The sequence below is a fragment of the Phascolarctos cinereus genome, unplaced genomic scaffold (genome assembly GCF_003287225.1).
Source record: "Phascolarctos cinereus isolate Bilbo 61053 unplaced genomic scaffold, phaCin_HiC Scaffold_3;HRSCAF=262, whole genome shotgun sequence".
In the NCBI taxonomy this organism is placed as follows: domain Eukaryota; kingdom Metazoa; phylum Chordata; class Mammalia; order Diprotodontia; family Phascolarctidae; genus Phascolarctos; species Phascolarctos cinereus.
This window is the reverse complement of record NW_027555736.1, coordinates 158,093,091-158,107,833: the sequence shown is the minus strand read 5'-3', so window position 1 is coordinate 158,107,833 and position 14,743 is coordinate 158,093,091. Positions and strand designations below refer to the sequence as shown.

Here is a 14,743-nt window from a genome sequence, read left to right as displayed (position 1 = left end):
GGGGTTTGGAGAAAGTGACCAATTCACTATCTTGCTGGTCAAATGACCTAGACTCCATCCTATGATTTCCCCTTGAATAAGTGTCAGGTGATTAAATGATGAATTTTTTAATACAAAAAGCCTTCTTAAAAAAACAATTGTGACAACTGTTGTACATCACATAAAGGTGTACAAATTACATCATGATGAACACAATATTCTAACATCTCACATATAATGTGAAAATCTTCTTATCACTTCAATTCTGTATTGAACAAACCAGGAAAATTTGAGTGTTTCTGACCATTCTATTTTTACCTTTTTGAGTGAAATTAAGTGTGATTACTTTTCTTACTACCCTGTCTGTAACTAGATCCATAGGCAAGCTTGTTCAACCAGTTGCTTCTCTGGGTTAAGCCAATTTAATTTGTCACAGTGATGCTAGGAGAGTATTAGAAAAAACCTAGGGGATATTCTGTGTATTAGGATAAATAAATTAAAATATATGCATTACATGCAAAAATAACTACTTATCTGACTTAATAACTCAGTTGCTTTATTGGTAAAACACAATTTAAATGAAAACATTACAAACTAGGTATTGTAAAAAATAGATCTCTGGTCAAAATGAAACCAACACCCTAATATTAAACACCAAACACATGTTTAGTTACTTGGGCAAGCTTTAACAAGGAAAATAAGATAAACTTATAAATACTTTAAAAGTAAAGAATTAAAATGTATCATTTCTTACTTTGATTTATTTACTCAAAACTTGTCCAACCTGGATAGCTTGTTTCCTACAACTTTATAATATTTTGGCTTCTACAAAAATTGTAGAAACAATAAACATTAAGTCATTTGGCAATATGAACTAGAATACAGAAAAAGGATATGAATGCCTTCACCTCCTTATTATCAACACAAGACAATATCTAGCTGCTTGTAGTGTTCATTATTATTCTAGTTCAGTTCCTTGGATTATATTCCGAATCTTCTCAGCATCTTTTCGTACAGTTTTGTTGGATGGGTCGATCTTAAGTGCCGCTTCATAATCCTGTAAACCTGTATTCATACAGCAAGGGGCAACAAAATGTCTATTTTATAGAATATAGAAAACTGTCACATACATATGTATACATACATATACATACATATGTATATATATATATATATCCATATACTCTCACAGACATATATATATATATATATAAACTACTTAGTGTTCTCCAAAACAGTGTCTGACTAGAATACAAAAATATAGTTCTCACCAGACATTAGTTCTTAGCAGTTTCCTGCCTCTCTCATCTATTTATTATTGCAATCTCCAGAGAGTTTTATATTTCATAGCAATTATAATGAGGCCTTCATTCAGGTTAGGTAAGGAGATTATCTACTTGTGAGTTTAAAATAACTTTAAGTTTGAAATTGACGAAGCTATGATGCATCATTAACATTTAAAACATTCAAAAGGAATTTTTATGGTGCTTTTAAGTGTGCCCTTACCCATTGCCCAACAATCCATCCACACTTGTTACTGCCCCATTTTGTTACCCTCAACAACTGTTTCTTCTCTCCAAATGCTCTCCTTTCTCTTTAAACTGTCAACCATGCACATCTCCCTAAATGAAAAGATATAGCTTAAGAGCTTTAGAAGAGAAATACCTAAAAACCCCTAGTCCACTTCTTACCATTTTTGAGTATCATCGCCCATTTTCTCTTCCTTTCTTTCTGCTCTCAGAAGTCTCCTTAATGCCTGGCTAAGGCCAAACCCTTAATTTTGCCTTCTTCAGGTCTCTGATCTAGGATTCCTTCTCTCTTTCATGCCTCTTTGATCACTCTCACTCAACTGGCTCCCTTCCATATGCCTAAAAAACATGTTCACTTTTCCTAAACGCTAAAACAGACATCCATCCTGGGACTCATCTCTCCCAGCTGATTACAATCCTTTTTTTTCCTCTACTACCTCATGGTTAAACTTAGTGCCTTGCACAGAGCAGATTAATCACTCATTGATTTGAATTGAAACTTCCTTAAAATGTTATCTTCATCCTGATATAAACAATTTGGAGAGCAATATGGGACTATACAATAAAAATCATCGACTGGATTATATTTTTTGACTCAGCAATTCCATTCCTAAAAATTTATACTAAAATATCAAAAAGAGATCTATCTGTACAAAAACATTAAACGTTGCTTTATTTATAATACCAAACTTGAAATAGCCTATATACCAGTAAGGTTTGAATATCTGAATTATCTGAATAAATTATGGTATATTAACATAATGAAATATTATGGCTCCATGAAAATATCAAACATAAATAAAAGAAAATACAGAGACCTATGTAAAGTTATTTAAAGTGAGTTCAAAAGAATCAGAACTGTATATTCATTGACTAGAAATACACATATATTTTTTCTTAAAAATCACCAAATAACCAAATAATAACAAAAAAGTAACCAAACTTCAACTAAACTTGAAAGGTAACATAGAGTAAACATTTACCATTGAAGGTGATTCCATGTAAATGTTACATGGCTAGCACTTAAGAAATGATAATTGAGGGGACAGCTAGGTGGTCCAGTGGATAGAGCACCAGCCCTGAAGTCAGGAGGACCTGAGTTCAAATCTGGCCTCAGACCAACCACTTAACACTTACTAGCTGTGTGACCCTAGGCAAGTCACTTAACCCCAACTGCCTAAGGGAAAAAAATAAAAATGATAATTGGATTGAATTAGTTCACTGAATAAGAGATGATATCTTTTTTTTTTATTTCTGTCCCTTTAAATTATTTATGGAATAAATACATTTGTAATGAATGTAACTAGGTTTTACTATTTGCCTTTTCCTCCACTTATCAGATCCACACAGTTTTCACATCTACATAGTCCTTTGGGGTAAGAAAGGTTAAGAAGTAATACATCATAGGCAAACTTCCAAAAGTATAAAGAAAGCTGAGGCTGAGGGAAGTTTGGTAAAAATCTGGACAGGGAGTTAGAAAATCTGGATTATGCTTCCCAGCTCCTCTTTCAGTTGACTTTAGGAAGGTCATTTAATCTCTCTGGATCACACTTTCCAGAACTAAATAGCCTTATGATCACTTCTACTTTTTTCCCCCTTAAAACTTTTAATTCCAAAGACATTTATGGAACAGTTTAAAAAGGAACACATTGAAAATTCAGATGTAGTCATAGTTTTGATGGTAGTAAAAACTAGCCAGATAACTAGCTGCACTATCAAGTCTCCTTTATATCACCATGGTCTTTTCCAAAGAGCAGCCTAGGCCTCTGTGTGTCATAAGTCTTGGATGTAACATGCTTCAGAGCTGCATGGAAGGGATAACTAGTACTCTTAACCTTCCTCTTCACCATCTCCTTCAAAAGAATCCATATCAACCTCTTTGTATCCTATCTGTAGGACAGCTATACTCACATGCCTCAGAGAATGCTGTTTTCCATCCTGTCCCCTATGTACCATATAACAAAGACATCATTGACAAAGACCTAATCAAATTTGTTGTCCAGGAGAGTCCAGACCTTAGCAATGTCTATAGTGTTGTTCAACTTTAACACTGCCTGATAAACTTTGGTCAAGTTACCACAAAGAAGCACAGTGGAAAACTGGTAATTAAGTCAGTTGGGCGCCAGTTCACAAACTGGATGCTATACTTTGTCTTGATGGAGGTTATGACAGCATTAACATCTTTGCAAACAACATCATCATAGTACAAAAGGCAGGAAGCCATGTGTTTGTTTATTGTGGCAAGAGTCCCACTTCACCATCCGGTTTGCTGGCTCAAAGCACTCATGGTCTCTGCTACAGAAAGCTGCCTGTAGTTGTCCTTAGCAAGAATGATGGACTTAAGTGGCAAAGCAGATGTAGAGAAAGGGCACTGGCTTGGCTTGGAATTCTGTCAGATCAACACTCAGGGTGCCAATGAGTGCAACAATAACAGAAAACACAATGTGGCTGAATAAGGTGATTCATATTCACCTAGGTTGAATATTCAATATCCAAGTTTCTGCAAGAGATATCACCATAGATGGCTTCACTTTCATGAAGGCTCAATCATCGGTCCAAAGCGGTGTGCGTTTTGGTCAGAATTACAGCTGTGGAAACCTAAACTAAGAACTCCAGCTTTGACTATCTGCCATAATGAATTTACTAACATTCTATCAACAGAGAAAGAAAACCAGTACCAGCAGAGTTGTGGAAAACCAAGAATCTCTGAAGATCTGTACACTGCTCAGCCAGTTTCCAAATCCTGGCTAGAACCAGATCATTGATCTCCTTGTCAATAATGTGATGCCCACCAGCATAGTTTTTGGCAACATCTTACAATTCCTTGCTCATGATTAGCTTCTCAAGATAAAAAAAAAAAGCTACCGAGAAGTTCCAGAAATGAAAGTTGGTTTTAGATCAACAAACATTTCTGTGGGGAAAAGACTCATCGAAACCTGCTTCAGTGAAGAAACTGAGTCATCTTTTTATCCAATGTTCCAGTAGAGTTTCCAATAATCGCTGTCCATTGTACTCATATATAGTGGCCAACGGGTTAAGCAGTGATGGCAGGAACAGGTACACCTTTGTTCTGGTCACAGACCCTAATGAGCTAAGAGTCAAGGTAAGTAACATACTGCTTGCTTCTACTTTTAACTTTCTCAGGATTTTCAAAAGTTGGGTCCAAAAATGCCTTTTTCTCAATGGCTACTTTCTGCCTTTAGAATACTAAAGATGATACTAAAAAATAAGGTAGGTAGATCTAATTTATTAACAGTGAATTAGAAGTCTTTGATTTGAACAATTCCCTTAAGAAGTCAGAAACTAAACTCAGAGAAAGTTAGAAACAAAGGTTAAAATCAGGGTTAACATTGTTGGATGAGCTAAGATACTATTCCCTATAACTACTACTGCTTAACATAGTGTATTGGAGGCCTTTCAAATTAAAATAGAGAATTCTCAGTCACCAGGTGACAAAAATGGAAGCTCAGAAGGGGGACTTCTTGGAGCTGATTGAAGACCAGGTGGGAGACAGGGCATTTGCCCCTTCCCCAACTTGATTCAAGATATAGCTGGGAACCATTCACATGTTTCATAACTGAGAAAAAATTTAAAAAGCAGAGAAGCCAATACCTCACTTTTGTGAATCAGATGAGATAACAGCTCTTCTAGTTCATCAATCAATTAGAGGACTCCTCATCTCCCATTGCAAAGCTTCTCATGAATGAATTGTGGAGGTCCCACCCTCAGATTCCCACAACCAGATTCTGCAACCAGAAATGGCAGCACAGCATGCTCCAGAGAGACAGGGCCCCCTCTACAATGGTAGCATCTTCCCTCCATCTGACTTGAAATTTCCAAATTTGGAATTATGAACGGGTTAGACAACAAAGGCAATAGTTAAAATGCACATTACCTAGAAGTGATTCTCTAGTCTAGTTTTTCCCAACCACAGATGGTAAGCAAATTTTTACTAGTCAAGGAAACTTTTAATAATAGAGGGTCTCACTTCTAAAAAAAAAAAAAAGCAAAACAATTCCTGTAGGATGATGCTCAGCTTTTCAGGGGATGTCATGCTTAGTTGCAAGCTTGTATCTTTTGCCCTTTGCAATCTTGTATTCCAAGATTTCTCACTTTTGGTAGAACCTGCCAGCTCCTGAGATCCTGATTGTACTTCCTTGGTAGTAAACTTCTTTCTGGATGCCTGTGGTATTTTTTCTTTGATCTAGGAGCTCTAGAGTTTGGCTATGACATTAGTAAGACTTTTCCTTCAGGGCTTTGTCTTTCAAATGGTGATTGGAAGATTCTTTTAATCTTTACTTTGCCTTTTGATTCTAAGAGATTTGAGCAATTTTAATTTGTTATTTCTTGAAATATAGTAGCCAGGAAAAAAAAATATCAGCAGCCAGGCTTTTTAGAAATTGTAGTTTTCAGACAGGCAATGTTACTTGACCTGTTTTCCAGGGCAATTGCTTAATCATATACCTTACATTTTGTTTGTTTCTTTCTTAGATATACATGCATACATACATATAATTATATATATATATATATATATATATATGAGGCAATTGGGGTTAACTGACTTGCCCAGAGTCACACAGCAAGTGTTATGTGTCTGAGGCCACATTTGAACTCAGGTCCTCCTGACTCCTGGGCTGGTGCTCTATCCATTGCACCACCTAACTGCCCCTTCTTCTTCTTCTTCTTCTTCTTCTTTTTTGTTAATTTATTTTGATTTATCAACAATCACTTCCATAAGCTTTTGAGTTTAAAATTTTTCTCCCCCTCCATCCTCCTCTCCCTGACCAAGATGGCATGCAATCTGATATAGGCTTTATATATACATTCCTATTAAACATATTTTCACATTAGTCATGTTGTAAGGAAGAATTAAAACTAATAGGAGGAACCACAAGAAAGAAGAAACAAAACAAAACAGAAGGAAAAAATGGCAAATAGTATGCTTCAATCTGCATTCAAACTCCATAGTTCTTTCTTTGGATGTGGATAGCACTTTCCATCATGAGACTTTTGGAGATGTCTTAGATCTTTGTATTGCTGAGAAGGGCTGTCTATCAAAGTTAGTCCCTGTACAAGGTGGCTTTTACTGTGTGCAATGTTCTCTTGGTCCTGCTCACTTCACTCAGCATTAGTCCATACAAGTCTTTCTAGGTTTTTCTGAAGTCTGCCTGCTCATCATTTCTTACAGCACAATAGTATTCCATTACATTCATATACCACAACTTGTTCAGCCATTCCACAGTTGATGGGCATCCTCTCAATTTCCAACTCTTGGCCACCACAAAAAGAGCTGCTATAAATATTTTTGTACATGTGGGTCTTTTCCCCATTTTTATGATCTCTTTGGGATACAGACCTAGAAGTAGTATTTCTGGGTCAAAGGGTGTGCACATGTTTACAGCCCTTTGAGCATAATTCCAAATTGCTCTCCAAAATGGTTGGATCATTTCACAACTCCACCAACAATGCATTAGTGTTCCAATTTTCTCACATCTTCTCCAACATTTATCCTTTACTTGTTTTGTCAAGTTGGCCAATCTGATAGGTGTGATGTGGTACCTCAGAATAGTATGTGGTACCTCTGATCAATAGTGATTTAGAGCATTTTTTCATATGACTATAGATGGCTTTAATTTCTTCATCTGAGAACTGCCTGTTCATATGCTTTGACCATTTATCAATTGGAGGATGACTTGTATTCTTATAAATTTGACTTAGTTTTCTATATATTTTAGAAATGAGGCCCTTACCAGAAACACCAGTTGTAAAAGTTCTTTCCCAGTTTTCTGCTTCCCTCCTAATCTTGGTTGCATTGGTTTTGTTTGTGCAAAAACTTTTGAATTTAATGTAATCAAAATTATCCATTTTGCATTTCATAATGTTCTCTATCTCCGGTTTGGTCATAAATTCTTCTGTTCTCCATAAATCTGACAGGTAAACTATTCCTTGCTGTCCCAGTTTGCTTATAGTATCAGACTTTATATCTAAATCATGAACCTATTTTGACTTTATTTTGGTATAGGGTGTGAGATTTTGGTCTATGCCTAGTTTCTGCCATACTCTTTTCCAGTTTTCCCAGCAGTTTTTGTCAAATAGTGTGTTCTTATCCCAGAAGCCGGGGGTCTTTGGGTTTATCAAATAGTAGATTACTGTAGTCATTGACTACTGTGTCTTGTACCTAACCTATTCCACTGATCCACTACTCTATTTCTTAGCCAGTACCAACTAGTTTTGATGATTGCTGCTTTATAATTTAAGATTTGGGATGGCGAGGCCACCTTCCCCTGCATTTCTTTTCAGTAGTTCCCTTGATATTCTGGACCTTTTGTTATTCCAAATGAATCTTGTTATTATTTTTTTTAGCTCTTTTAATTAATTTTTGGTAGTTTGATTGGTATGGCACTGAATAAGTAAAGTAGCTTATTACCTTACATTTTCTTCTATTTTTTCAGTCTTTGATTGCTGTGTCATATAGTCATTGATTTCTATTTAATCTCTTATGGTTTTCAGAAAGTCTATTACTTAGGTAAAGTTTATCACTTTTACTTCTAAGCTTTAATTCTTCCAATTCTTCAGAGCCTTTATTTCATTTTTTTTTCTGTCTCTTGCTTCATTTATTCTAGGTATTCATGTAGTAAATGTGGACAATCCATTTCTTCCTTTCAGTCTCTACTTTCAGTTGTTAAAGAGTGACTCTCCCATTCTAGGATCTTTTGTGGGGCACCTTGTATAATAATTTTTTTATACTGGTGTCTTCTTTGGCTTACTAATTTCTCCAGCTTTAGTTCCTGAAATGGGGCTTTGTGCCAGGACCAAGTTCTTCTCTTTGTATTTTTGGGTGGGATGGTCAGGCTTGCTTGGTCACAACCCAGATTACTTGGTTTCCTATGCTAACCTCTTCTTCCTGGGGTCAATTCCCACCTCTGGACTTTTCAGATTCAAAGATTTAGATCTCGAGGCCCTCTCTGGCATCTAGAATACTAGGGACTTCAGAGCACCTAGGCTGTCCTGGTCTGAGCATTGCTGTACCACACTGGTTATTACTGTACCAAGTGTTTTGAAGATCCCCTCTGTGGGTTTCCAACTAGTCTGGGGGCTTATGATGACTCTAGTATTTTCTTGAGGTTGTCTTCAATTCTTGCTGTCAGGACACAGAGCCCTGAAGGCTATGTGTGTCTTTGACCTCATCTATGGTCATGCTGGGAGGCTACTGGCTTGTTTGCTTATGCTGGTAATATATTTTCTGTTATCTCCCTTTCCTACTGACCATCAACTTCTGTGCAGCTATGAGGTAGATGAAATAACTTACTATGGAGTTTCTTAATGGATTTCTTGACCATTACTTGGTTTGGTATGCATTTCAAATTTCTGTTGGAATAGGTATGTGAGAAATGATCTGCCTGCCTTCGAGCTCCAGGCATCCATCTTGACCTTTTCTCCTCTAACCTTACATAACATTTAATGCTATCAAACACTTTGATACTATCACCTCCTTTAGCTTCATTATATTGCCATCTCCAGATTCTCACTTTCCTTATTTGGATGTTCCTTTTACCTTCCTTCAATGGTTTATATTCTTCCTCTTGCCCCCTAAGTGTTATGTCAACTCTTTCTATATTCTCTTGGGCTAGTTCAAGCAATCTTCATTAGCATCTCTGTTATTCTAAAGTCCCTTTTTGAATCTGTTTTTTTCCCTTTGGTCCTCCCTCCCCCCTACTATTCCTTATTTTACTAGCCATGTAACATTTACATGGAATCACCCTTCAAGACTACTGATCTCAATAATTCTTTTGAATTTTTGTTCTCTCCGAGCAACATTTATATTTTGTCCTGGATTTTTTTTTTGACTGAGAGTTTTGACGTTGACTTTACTTGAATTTTGCTTTTGATTTACATATCAAGTGCCCCTTTCTCTTATGTTTTTTTCCATCCTAAGAACTACCTAGAGATTGTTCTGGGACTGATTTAGATATCAAAACCTTAAGGTAATTTCTCTTTTTTTCCTTGGAAATACAATAGGGAATTTAAAATGTATATATTTTTTATTTTCAAATATTAGCTTAGCAAGATAAAAGATTATGGGATAAAGCCTCGTTTCCTTTAACTTTTTTTTTTTTGTAAATTATATTCTAGTTTTTTTGTGTGCTTTCTCATGATGGATTAATAATCCTGTTATTTCAATGATGGTTCTGACAGGGTACAGGCCCAAGCTGAGATCTTTGCCCCTTACCCAATAGAATTTGTTTGAGGGGGGAATGATGGGAATGGAATCTGAACCCCTAAGAGGAAAAGACCAGGTCTTTGGGATCTGGACCCCAAGGAGGAAAAGCCCAGGATTTTCCCACAAGGAAGTCTCTAGCATTGCCTGAGGCTATAATCCTATCAACTGGCCTTTCCTTATCACTTATGCAATCTCCCAATTCTTTGTTACCCTTATGGATGTGTTCCCCTTCCCCCCCCCACTTCCTACCCTTGATCCTATCTAGACCCCATTCTACCTCCCAGTCACTCCCATCAAGATCTTCCCTAGATCCCTCCTCCAGTCACCCCAGCTTACTGGCCACTCCCATCAAGACACCCCTTCTCCCAGACCCCCCAGTGACCCCAAACTACTTGACCACTCCTAGATCCCCTCCACAGTCTTTCTGTATATAAGGTTCATCTTGTTTCCATTAAGATGCCCAGATTCCTTCAGAACCTAGCCAAGGGCTCAGATTCTTAAAATCTAGCCAATAGCTTACAAACATTCAGATTCCTTGAGTCTGGCCAATATGGTGGGTCTTTAATAAATGTTGACTTTGGCTGAAAGAAGGCTTGGGTCAAATTCATTCAGGCAGGACCTGCCTGTCATGATTTTGGAGTCCCAGGACCCCTAACTCTCTAAACCTCAACAGCTCCTTGATAAGTGAAGTTTTTCTTCTTAGATGTTTATTAAATCTTTATTGATCAAGCTCTGGAAATTAATAACAATGTGTCTGGGTGATATGAATCTACTATTTGTCTCTGAAAGTTTCAGTTAAATTCTATTGATCTTTAGGCCATGTCTTGATCTTACTTCTGGGAAATTTTCTTGAGCAACTCCTTGTTGCTCAAGTAGTTAAACTCTTGGCATTTTTTTTCTTCAGGTAATCTGAAAACTACTGGTATGTCTGAGTTCAGTTGTCTAGTGCTGTCAAGTCTGACTGTACTTTTCCAGCTTTCTTTTTTCTGATTGAGCTGATCTTCAATAATATTTTGCTACATGTTCAGTTGCTTCTGCAGATTTTGCATTCAAGTCCTGACAAATTTATCTCCTATTGATTTCATGTTTTTATCCAGATTTTCCACTGCTTTCTCCTTGTTAATTTTTGTTATCGATTTGAAATTCTGTTCTTATTGATGATAGATCTCTTTATATAGATACTGATTCTTTCTATACTAATAACCAGATCCTCTCAATTTTCAATTTTTTTGCATGTGTTATGTTGGATACAGCCTTATTTCTTAGGTCGTTTTTAAATTTAATTCATTTTTTTTTCCTCCTGGTGACTTTCAGTCCTTAATAACTGGTTCATAGTACTTTTCCTGCTTGATAATTTCCTTTCCCTTACCAAAAAAACCAACCTTTTATTGCCCTCCTTTCACTCCTTTAACCCTGTTTATTTGAGTGTTTTGTTATCTCATTTGTGTCCTGAGGAAACTGAGATTTTTCTTGGGATCTTACTGTGACATCTCTGAATTCCTCCAATCCTCTATTTATTTTGATAGCCAACCTCTCCATTCCTACTCCAAATCTCAGTTATTTTTCTTACATACACACCACACACACACACACACACACACACACACACACACACACACAGAGTCTTCTCAACATCTGTATCATTCCAGTAATCCTTGATTCTTCTCTCTCACTCTATTAGCCAGTTTACAACTCTTAGTAATTCTACCTCTATCTGTAATAACTCTCATATGAATCCCCTTTCTTTTCTTACACAACCACCACTCCAGCTAAAGTCTGTATCACCTTAACTACTGCAATAGTCTCCTAAATGGTCTCCCTATCTCAAGATTCTTCCTTTTCTGATCCACAAACAACATAGCTGTCTTAATGATCTTAAATCCCAGGTCTGACTATGCCTCTCTTCCATTCAAGATGCTTTAGTAGTTCTGTGTTGCCTCTAGAATCTTCTTCTTTGGCACTCAGAGCTCTTCAAATCCTATCTCCAACTTATTTTTCTGGACTGATTTCATCTCATGTACTCTATGATCCAACTAAAGTGGACTTTTCCCTGTTCTTCTCACAGGACACTCTATGTTCTTTCTTGGTGCCTTTGATACCATGTTTTTTCTTGGTGTCCTTTCTATTATGCCCAAAATGTTCTCCTTCCTCATTTCCACTTCTTAGAACCTCTAACTTCCCTCTCAGCTCAGCTCAAATACCCTCTCCCATATGACACTCTTCCTGACTCTCTCAAGTTGTTAGTGCCTGACCACCACTGAAATTACTTTGTATTTATTTTTTATTGATTTATGTGTGTACATATTGTTTCCTACAAGTAGACTATAAGTTCCTGGAGGGCAAGTACTGCTTCTTTTTTGTTCCTGCATCCCCAACACCTAACACAGACCCTGGCACAGAAAAGGCACTTAATAAATACTTGTGGAATTGAACTGTTGAATTTAGAGCTGGATATCATCAAATAGCTGAATCCTCTCATCGTACAGACAAAGGAACAGAGGCAGATGGTAGTGTAGTGGATAGAGCACTGGGCCTGGGGTCAGGAAAATAAAAGTTTAAATCTGGCCTCAGATAATTACTAGCTGTGTGATGCTGGGCAATTCACTTAAACTCTGCCTCAATTTCCTCATCTGTAAAATGGTCACTACCTCGCACAGTTGTTGTGAGGACCAAATGAGATAACATTTGTAAAAAGCTTATTCCCTTTCCCTTTGCCCTGAGAGGTAAAAGTTTTATTCAAGATCACACAAAGTACTAAGTAGCAGAGGTAGAGTTTCAGCATAGGTCTTCTGAATAGAAATTAAGTGTTCTTCCTATTGTGCTATGTTCATTTGTCAAATCCTCCCTCACAATATATCTCAAGTCTGCTTCCTCAATCTCTCAAATATCTTCCCTCTTTTCCACTTACACTGTCATCATCCTTGTTCAAAAACTTATTACCTCTTACCTGGACTTACATAATGGCCTTTTAACTCGTTTTCATGCCTTTTGCCTCTCCCTTCTCTAACTGACCTTCCTAATACATGTCTAATCTCTGCTTAAAAACCTTCTGTGGCTCCATACTACCCTACTGGAGAAATAGTTTAGGTTGGAAATTAAGATTCTCCACAAATAATTTTAATCTACTTTTCTAGTTTTTATTCATTCTATTCTTAAGTTGTCTCTGATACTGTTTTGCTCCATCCTGCTTCCATGCCTTGATGCAGGCCATCTTCCATGCCTGGAATATACTTTCTCCTCAACTCTACCTATTAAAATCCTTTTCCGTCAGGACCCACATTAGGTACTATCTTCTCCATGAAGCCTCTCTAAGTATACCTGCTGAAAGTGATCTCTACCATCCCCTTATCGTAGTCTACCTTATATGATACCTACTTCATGTGTGGCATTCATTCCCTCTTTGAAATTAGATTAGAAGTTCCTTGAAAGCAAGGACCTTTTTAATTTTAGTATTCTCAGCAATTACCACAGTATCCTGTACATGGTATATGCTTAATCAATGTTTATTGAACAAGTAAATTTCAACTGGATAACATGAAAGAAAGTACGAGGCAGTATCAGAGTAGGATTTGAATGACAGATTACCTGGGTTGATTACCTCTTGTGGAGAAAGAAAATATTAATAGTTAACATTTTTTTATCTTCACTTTATCATCTACACAGTGCTTTCTATACCATATCCCTCTGAGGGAGGCAATACAAATATTATTCTCCTTTTAGAGATGAGGAAACTGAAGCCCAGATAAGTTAAATGACTTGCTTAAGGTCACAGTAGAACTCAGTTCTTCCCAAATCTAAGCACAATCGTCTTTCCACTGTACCACATCACAAATAGGAAAAGGGCCAGAGGATCCTAGGATTATAGCTCTAGAACTAGAAGTAACTTGACCATCTGGTCACCTTATTTTGGATATGTAGGAATTGGAATCAGTGGTTACATGACTTACCCAAGGTCATACTGTGACCCATGTATTTTTGAAATCAAGTCTGGAGCACTTTCCACTGAACCACACCACATCTAGGAAGAAGAAGAACATTCTGAAAGAGAAACTTTGCTTCTTTCAGAATTTTGCCTTGGGTTGGTGGAGGCAACATGGGATAAACAGACTGCTGGCCTTGCAGTCACAAAGATCTGATTTCAAATCATACCTCTGATACTTAGCTTTGTGATCATTACCAAATTTCTGACCCTTAATATCCTTTTTTGGTAAAATGGGGCACTAAGACCTATAGTCTCTTCCTTCAAAGAGCTGTTGTGAGACTTATATGAGATGATGTATATAAAGCATTTTGTAAAGCATAAAGTGCTATATAAATAAATGCCAGTTATTATTACCTGAGTTTCTATGAATAATAATTTAATTTCTTCTCACCTACATGTCTATACGTAGAGGGTAGATTGTAGATGTGGTTGTCTCAAATCAAGCATTTCAAAAGTAGTAACCATATGGCAAATCAGAGTAGTGGAATTTTTCTGTTGTATCCAATCTGATCACATATGTACAGATTATGGTCAAATAAGGCAAGTACTTCCTTCTTTGTATTTTTTGCATTGTAGAAAGATGCTAAATAACTATTGGCTATAGTCTAGGTTTTTATTATCTATATTTTTATATAAATTTTTTTGTTCATTTGTATTTTGTTTTCTTAAAAAACTAAATTGAACTAAAATGTATTTGAAGAAAAGTTGGCAACTACAAAAAGCAAATGAATAATCATTATTCTAAAATCAAGATTTACATAATTCAAAATTTAATTTGGGAATAAGACCAATTCTACTAAATCAAATACTTACCTTCTACATATAATTCTAGTTGGCAGAATGCTGTTCCACGCCGCACATGAGCTTTCATTCTTGCACTTGCATTGTCTGCAACTTGTGGTGTAAGTAATTCCAGGGCCTTAAGAAAATAAAAACACATAATAAATATAAGGGCCAAGGATTTCCCATATAAACTTGAACAAAAGCCTGGCCAGAAGCCTAAATTCATAACTAACTTCAAATCTTCAT

At 36.6% G+C, this 14,743-nt stretch overlaps 1 protein-coding gene across 3 annotated transcripts in view; it reads right to left on the bottom strand.

Annotated features, from left to right (window-relative positions):
• Positions 1 to 297: 297 nt before the first annotated feature.
• DNAAF4 (dynein axonemal assembly factor 4) overlaps positions 298 to 14,743 on the bottom strand; it is a 94,744-nt gene continuing 80,298 nt past the window's right edge. The window contains exons 8-10 of one of the 3 annotated variants that reach the window (XM_020981336.2): positions 14,528 to 14,633; positions 13,680 to 13,750; positions 960 to 1,044 (exon numbers count right to left, since the gene is read on the bottom strand). In XM_020981336.2, coding sequence (XP_020836995.1) covers positions 13,686 to 13,750; positions 14,528 to 14,633 — 171 coding nt within the window. In that variant the 3' untranslated portion in view covers positions 960 to 1,044; positions 13,680 to 13,685. Of the gene's footprint in view, positions 1,045 to 13,679; positions 13,751 to 14,527; positions 14,634 to 14,743 lie in introns of all 3 variants that reach the window. The other 2 variants (XM_020981330.2, XM_020981343.2) reach the window with 2 other exon arrangements.